This window comes from Callorhinus ursinus, unplaced genomic scaffold (assembly GCF_003265705.2).
Source record: "Callorhinus ursinus isolate GAN/ISIS: 27379988/994484 unplaced genomic scaffold, GSC_fseal_2.0 scaffold54, whole genome shotgun sequence".
Classification (NCBI taxonomy): Eukaryota; Metazoa; Chordata; class Mammalia; order Carnivora; family Otariidae; genus Callorhinus; species Callorhinus ursinus.
In genome coordinates, this window is record NW_027397116.1 from 884369 (window position 1) to 892010 (window position 7642).

The 7642-nt window shown below is 46.0% G+C and overlaps 1 protein-coding gene across 5 annotated transcripts in view; it reads left to right on the forward strand.

The window, feature by feature from the left end:
• The first annotated feature begins 2544 nt into the window (after positions 1–2544).
• UAP1 (UDP-N-acetylglucosamine pyrophosphorylase 1) overlaps positions 2545–7642 on the forward strand; it is a 35300-nt gene continuing 30202 nt past the window's right edge. For 2 of the 5 annotated variants that reach the window (XM_025892179.2, XM_025892071.2), the window contains exon 1: positions 2565–2760. Coding sequence is in view for 1 of the 5 variants with exons in the window: in XM_073884013.1 (XP_073740114.1) it covers positions 2667–2760 (94 nt within the window). In the remaining 4 variants the exon portion in view is untranslated. Of the gene's footprint in view, positions 2761–7642 lie in introns of all 5 variants that reach the window. The other 3 variants (XM_073884013.1, XM_025892182.2, XM_025892181.2) reach the window with 3 other exon arrangements.

The window sequence follows — 7642 nt, forward strand, 5'->3', positions numbered from 1 at the left end:
GTATAAGTGTATTTTCCCTTACTTATGATTTTTTTAAAGATTTTATTTATTTATTTGAGAGAGTAAGAGAGAGAGCACCAGAGGGGGGAGTGTCAGAAGGAGAAGAAGATTCCCTGCTGAGTGGGGAGCCCCTTGTGGGACTCGATTCGAGGACTCTGGGACCATGACCTAAGCCAAAGGCAGACGCTTAACTCACTGAGCCACCAGGCGCTCCACTTATGATTTTCTTAGTAACATTTTCTTTAGCTTTATTATAAGAATACAGTCTATAATACATATAACATACAAAATATGTGTTAATTGACTGTTTATGTTATCAGTAAAGCTTCAGCTCAGCAGTGGCCTACTAGTTAAGTTTCTGGGGAGTCAAAAGTTATATGTGGATTTTTGACTGTGTCCGATGTTGGTGCTCCTAACCACCTCGATGTTCAAGGGTCAACTGTGTATGAAAAATGCCTTAAAGGCCAGAAATAGCTCTTCAGTGTAAGAAGCTTCTGGATATTTATCTGGCAAGATGAGATTAAGGCCCTTCTTATGCTTAGTAACTAGAAAAAAAATTTAGCAAATGGTGAAAGTAAAAATTTGATTTTATAATAGTTCATTGAAAACACTTGTGCTGGGCCCCAGTGTTACCTTTTATATTTAAAGACCTCTTTGATTGTATTTTGCTCTTCATTCACTCATCTGTCTAAGATTTACAGGATGCCTCTAATACTCCAGACACTCTCTTAGATTCTTTCTTATTTAATTTGTACTGTACCCATGTGAAGTTGATATTATTCTCATTTTATATGGAGAAAATTGAGGTTAAGAGTTAAGTGGACACACAGCCTCTAAGGTTGAATTCTGATTTTGAATCTGCATCTTCTGGTTGGACTCTAAACTCTCATATATTTCTTTGTCAGGGAGTGGAAACACAGAAGAGTAACAATCAGTATATTTTTAGAAAGCAACAGTCTTAAATTCTCTTTCTTTCATTAAAGGTCACAATGCTATATCCAGTCATATCGTTGTGGGCAGGCTTCTTTAAGTAGAACCTGAGCGTATTAATGGGAGTGTATTTGTTCTTCTCAGTTAGGAAGGACTTCAGAGAAATGTTCCTTACGGTATCAGGGATCCAAACGACAAGCTTTCCAGATGGTGATAAGTATATCAAAGTATTCAGGACCTAGAAAAGCACCTGACATAGGGAAAACACTCAAATAACAATAATTACAAGTTTATTAGTGTTCATTCTGTTCTACATTCTTGTATTAACTGGTTTCATCGTCACAACAACCCTAAGGGCATTTCTATTATTGCTTGTATTTTATAGATGAGAAAACTGATGCATGTTTTAATTAATTTGCCAAAGATCATATTCAATAAAAAAGCTGGAATTCAGTCTTCAGATCCCCTGCTCTTAACCACTACACTATAAATCTTTCAAATAAATGAAGTTCTGCGATCATGAAAACAGGAGAGTATTCTACCTCCTGACTGTGAATCTACCAGCATTACTTACCAAGTACATTTTTCTGTTACTTAATGTGGTGGGTGATTTTGCAATCGATTAAGTAAATGAAAAGGCTCTTGTACTTAAGGTAGAGGAAAGGCACCTGAATGCCTCAAATTCTTTATGTCAGGTGCTATGTTAAATCTAAGTGTGTTCTGATGTTTCAACATATCGGACTTCTTGCAAAACTGCAAAGCCCAACGCAGGTCAAAATGTAAACCCAGCTTCTACGGGACCCCGTACTGAGCATATAACCTGCATGGGCACACCCACACAAGGTCTGTAACAGGACTGACAGTATACAACAGGCAATTATAAACAGTGCGCCGTGCAAGGGCCATGGAGGTCATCCAGTCCAACCACCAGTTTCGTGTCGAATACTGAGGAAGTAACAGTCACACAGAACGGACATCTGGGCTCTCTCTCACTGGCGCGCTTTTCATTACCTAATACCTTTGCTTGCCTTTCCTCTTTTCCTGACCGTTTTGTGCAAAAGTAAACGGGCCTGGCTTCCCGCACCTGGGACCAAAAACCCATAAGGCAGAAAGGCAGTCGGAGCCCTTGCAGGGATCGGGCTAACCCGAGAGGCAAGAGCCAGCCCAAGGTCAGAGCGCGCCCCAGGTCCGCCCTCCAGGGTCGGTGCGCAGACACGGCCGCATTTCGCAGCCCTCCGCGCCGCCTGTCGGAAATCCACCAGCCGAATGACGCCGCTCCCCGCCCAACTCCGCGGTCCGTTTCTGTTAACGGGGCGCGGCCGAGGCGCTGGGCCAGCGGACGACTGGGAGCCGTGGGCCGGCAGCTAGCAGGGCCGGCTGTGACGCCAGGCCCCCCACGGGGCGGCCCACGCGACCACCGCACGGCGGCGGCCTCACCCCTCCCAGCTGACGCAGCGCACACCTCTCCGCGTCCGCTGCGCGCCGGAGGGGCGGGGCCACAGTAGACCGGACTCCCAGCGCCGTCCTCATTGGGCCAGGGAATGAGTGACGCGCCAGGTCCCGCCCCCTCGGCGCCCGCCTCGCCGCCAGCGCTCGCGGCGCTGACGTGGCGGGGCGGGCGGTGGCGGCTCCTCCCGGCGCGGGTAGCCACTCGTAGCTGCGAGAGAGGGGCGGGGTGGCCGGGGCCGCGCTCCCCGGGCCAGCTCGCGGCCCGCCCCGCCGCCCCGGCCCCCCGCATGAGGGTATATATTCGGAGCGGGCGCGGGACGCCGAGGAGTGGCTGCGCGCTGGGAGCCGGAGCCGGGCGGAGTCGCTGTCGCGCCGAGGGAGGTGAGGGGCTCCCCGCCCAGTCGTGTGTCCTTCCCCCGTCACCCGCCAGCCCGGAGGGGACGCCGGGGCCCGGTCCCGCCACGCGCACGCTCCCACGGCCACGTCGGTGCTTGGCGCCCGAGCCTGGCCCTGGCCGAGGAACCGCCCCGCGCGCCCCGCAGGCGCTTGCCATGCCCGGGGACCCCCGCTGGGGAGTGCGCCGCAGCCGGCCGGGGGCTTTGGGGAGGACCCGGACCGGGCAGTGGAATGGGGATTTGTCGAACGGCTGGGGGTGGGCCTCACCTGGAAGGGGGGGGGGCAGGGGCCTTGAGGTTCTCGGGCCGGGGCCTTGCGGACAGTTTGGGCAAGCTCGGGGGCCTCCGGTGGGGACAAGGGGTCGTTTGAGGTGTCCGCTGGGAACGGTTGGGCCGTCTGGCACAGAAGAGGGAGAGAATGCTGAGGGCGTCGGCAGGGAAGAGTGGATATACCTGCGGGGGACCTGAGAGGGGGACAAAGTCCGCCTGCCCCTTTTTGTTCGTTTGGTTGGTTTTAACACTGGGAGAGGCTTGAGATTGCGGGGTTTCCCCAGCCTTGGCCACGCAGGAGGACGGGATCGGAGGGCTGAGAGAGCACACATGGGCTGAACATATGGCTTCCTGAAGATTGTATTAAGTTTGGCCTGATGCTGTTCCGTGTTTATTTGTGCACGGTTTATGAATTCTGAAATGAGGTAGTAGTGATTATGATAATGTGAAGATATCATTATGTAGTGCTTTTAGTTTAAGGACTTTTAAGGTGAAATTCTTTAGGTGTGGACCGAAGGGTTTACAGGAAGCTGAAGGCAGTTTCTATTCCCTCATTATTAGTGAGTTGGCTCCTTTTAGCTGGGATTAAGAAAGACTTCATAGTCTGTGCTGCCAAGCATTTATAGGATTCAGTGGTTATGGCTCAACTCCAAGACTATTTTATAAAAGTTCTAAGAAGTTTACTTATCAGTTTTGGGGGCATAATATAGCAGCAGAGAGAGGGGCAGGAGGGAGACCAGGAAAGGAGGGGAAATCCTGGATTTCTTTAATACTGGCATTTAAATTCTAATAAAGGTATATTTGATCATGGTGGATTTTTACCAAATTTGTCATTGTTTTTGATGCAGATGTATTAGGCTATGGGCGTATACCAAATTCTGTCATCATTTTTAGAGCAGATCCTTGACTTTTTCAGACTTTGCTTGTCAAAGTAAAAATCCTACTCTAACTTTTGTATTCACTATTGCCTACCATTACACATACATCCAGACCTCTTACCAGAATTAATTTAGCACATGTGACCTTGTCAGCCCTTGCAGACCACCAGTGGTCTAAGGCCAGGTATCAAAGTTTAACCTATGTGGGGAAAAGTTTAACCTATATGGGGAAAAATTTAACCTATGAGTTGGCTTATTTGCATGGATCCATTTTCCCAAGCATCTGAAGGTGAATGGGTATTTAATGACTTCTTAGGAAAAGATTGATTTATATCTTAAAATGTTATAATACTGTGTTTGCATATGTTTTAGTAGGCAGGAACTCTCCACTCTTTTTTTTTTTTTTTAAGATTTTATTTATTTATTCATGAGAGAGAGAGAGAGAGAGAGAGGCAGAGGGAGAAGCAGGCTCCCAAGGAGCAGGGAGCCCGACACGGGACTCGATCCCAGGACCCTGGGATCATGACCTGAGCTGAAGGCAGATGCTTAACCATCTGAGCCAGGGACTCTCCACTCTTGACTCTCATTTGGGGGTGTGTGAGGAAGACTGGTTTTATTGTCTTTATGAGGAAATGTGTACACAGGGAGGTGGAATGATTTGCATAGGGTCAGTTGTTAGGGAGGGACCAAGAATGAGGACTTCCAATTCTTCAGTTACCTGGTTGCCAGATGATCTTCCTGCTGCAGTATGCTTCCTTAAATCTGGGCAAAAACAGTAGTATAGATGAGACCTTAGGAAAGACCCAATTCCTTGGACAATAGTTTAATAGAAAACTGTCTCACTCAACTGTTTTTTTTTATATGATGTATTTTTTTTAATTAAAAAATAATGATATCTCTTGAAATCTATATAAATCAATAGAAATGCTTCTTAATATCCTAATGCATGTGCAGGGCTCAGTCTTCTAACTTCTTTCCTTTTGCATCCATCTACACTTGCCAGGGGATCTCATTAAGTTCATAACTTAATATCATGTGTGCTTGAAAGTTTTATCTTTAGCTCCAGTATCACCTTCGAACTTTAGACTACCACATTCTGCCGTCTCATCAGCATTTGTTTCTGTGTCTAATAGGCACCTCCAACTTAACATGTCCGTGCATATTTCTAAATCTGCTCCTGTCTTAATGTTTCCCCACCTCAGTAAATGGCATCACCACTTGGAGTCCTCTTTGCTTGATTCCTATCTTTCTCTCTGTCTCCACATTCCACCCATTACCTAATCCTGTAGGATTAGGACCCACATCCACCACCGCTCTAAGCCAGCATCATCTCATGGAGACTACTGCAGTACTTCCCTGACTGCCGTCTGCTGGCTTCCACTTTTCCCTTCATTACAGAATATTTTTCCACACAACAACGGATGATTCTTCTGAAATCGAAATCAGACCATGAAGCTCCCCTGCTCCAGATTCTCCAGTGGCTTCCCAAACCCCAGAGTTCTTACTTTGACCAAAAGGCCCTACTTGATCTGCTCAGTGTCCACCTCAGTTAGAGTCCCTCAGGCTCAGTCACTCTGCTCCAGCTGCGTTGACCTTGCACATTCCTGTGTCAGAACTGCTGCACTTGCAGCCTCCTGTCCCTAGAATGTTCCTCTCTAAGATACTGACTTGCTGTCTCTTCATTCGGATGGATTGTCAAATGTCTCAGAGGCTCCACCTAACCACCGCATTTAAAATATCCACTGTCCCCCTCTCGTTGCACTTTCACCGCTTAGCCCACCTTCTTCTACTTGACATTTTACATGTTTGCCTGTCTCTTGCACTGGAATGTGGGCATGCGCATTGTCGCTTTGTGTATCGCTGTGTCTGTGTCCCCTACATCAGCGCCTGGCAGACGGTAAGTGCTCCTTAAATATTGAATGAATTAACGGCACATGAAAGTTAAATAATGTTCCTTCATAAATTGTCTGTTGACGTACCTCTGCATGTGAAAAGGAAACTTTGAGCAGGAACCTATTGGCATGAGTGAGGTTGTGGGCTCACCATCTGTCTTTGAACAGGAGTAGCAGCACTGAAACACATTCAGCCTTATCTATGGCCGCTTGCCGCCCATCTTCCAGCGCTACGCCTTGTTCCTTGAGTATATTTCTTTACCTGAACCACTTTTCATGCCGTTCCCACAGACTGGGTTTTCTTTTACTTCTTGTACCTTTCTCAAACTTCTTTTCATCCTCCACTGCCTAACTCAGCTAGTAGCTCTCCTCATGTTCTGGAGGCTGTAACTCAGTGGTCTGAAGCACGAGTTTCATTTTTATAATAGTAGCTGATAACCTTTATAGAGGGCTTTTTTATGTGTCCGGTACTGTTTTAAATGCTTTCCATTTGAATTCAGTAATTCTCTCAACTTTAGAGATGAGTACTGTTTTTACCCTCATTTTACAGAAGAGAAAAATTGAGGCACAGAAAGGTTAAGTAACTTGTTCAAGGTCACAGAATTAGGAAATAGTGCTGCTGGGGTCTGAGTCTAGCCAGGCTGGCTCTGGAGCCCGATGCTGACTTCCACCAGCTCTCCTGCCTCTTAAATGAGATGTTGGGTTGAATTCTTAGTATTTGCTCTGCTTATGAGGGTTATTGTCTGATGCAAAGATCATAGGTATTAGAGTCAGGTTTATCTGGGTTAAAATTCCTGTTTTTCTGTCTACTAGGTGCGTAGCCTTGGGCAAATTACTGAACCTCTTTGAGCCTTGTTTTCTCATTGGTTGTTATTTCACTTATGCCTCTGAACCTGGTGAATAAAATTTATTGTTCCCATTTTTCAGATGAAATTAACAGAGTTGAAGGTATCTATGACTTGGTCCAAGGAATAGAGCCAGGAATAAAAGTCACTTCTGTTTGATTCCCAGACCAATAGAGATTCACTTGAAGCTAGAAGTATGTGAGGCAGGCCTTTAAGGGTGAATGGGATTTCAGTAATAGGAGGGGCTAAAAGAAGAGCTTGGAGGAAAGGACAGGGGTCTTAGGCGACAGCAAGGTAGAACTGTGTCCCACCCTGATGATAAGGTTTCATTTTTGTTTCATGTGGAAGCCTTAATTTCGTTAGGAATCATTGGTAACTCATAAAGTGGATTTCATAACTAGTACCATTCGTTTCACACTTGAAGCATTATATCCCAGAAATAAATCTAAATAACAAACCAAAAATAGAAGTTGGGAATATAGCACACTGAATCTTATGTGCTCATCTAATCTGAAGTTGATTTTATAAGAAGAATCCTGAAGCCAGTCCATCACTTCAGTTTTAGAGGGCATCTTATTTAAAGAAAAAAATTACAGAAGCTATGTGCCTTTCTCTGTTGTCTGATAATACATTTCCTGAATTTATTTTTGAGTGGACATTAGTTAAAATTATTTCTGAGCAATTTCTGATTTGGATCACCGTACCCATTACTGAATAAAAAGTAATAATACATTTTAAAATGAAGTATTTACTCATCCTGTGAAGTTCTGCACCTGCCTGTGCTGTGCATTTTCTTTCTTTCTCCATTCTGTTGGCTTGTGAACTGATTTCTGCAAAGTGAGTCAGATGTAAGCACATCAGTTGTGTCTGTATTTCTGAATAAAGCATAAATCATGTACTCTCTCTCGCTGCTCCTTTCTTTTGCACACCCACACCCACTCGCACACCCACTCGCACACCCACTCGCACACCCACTCGCACAC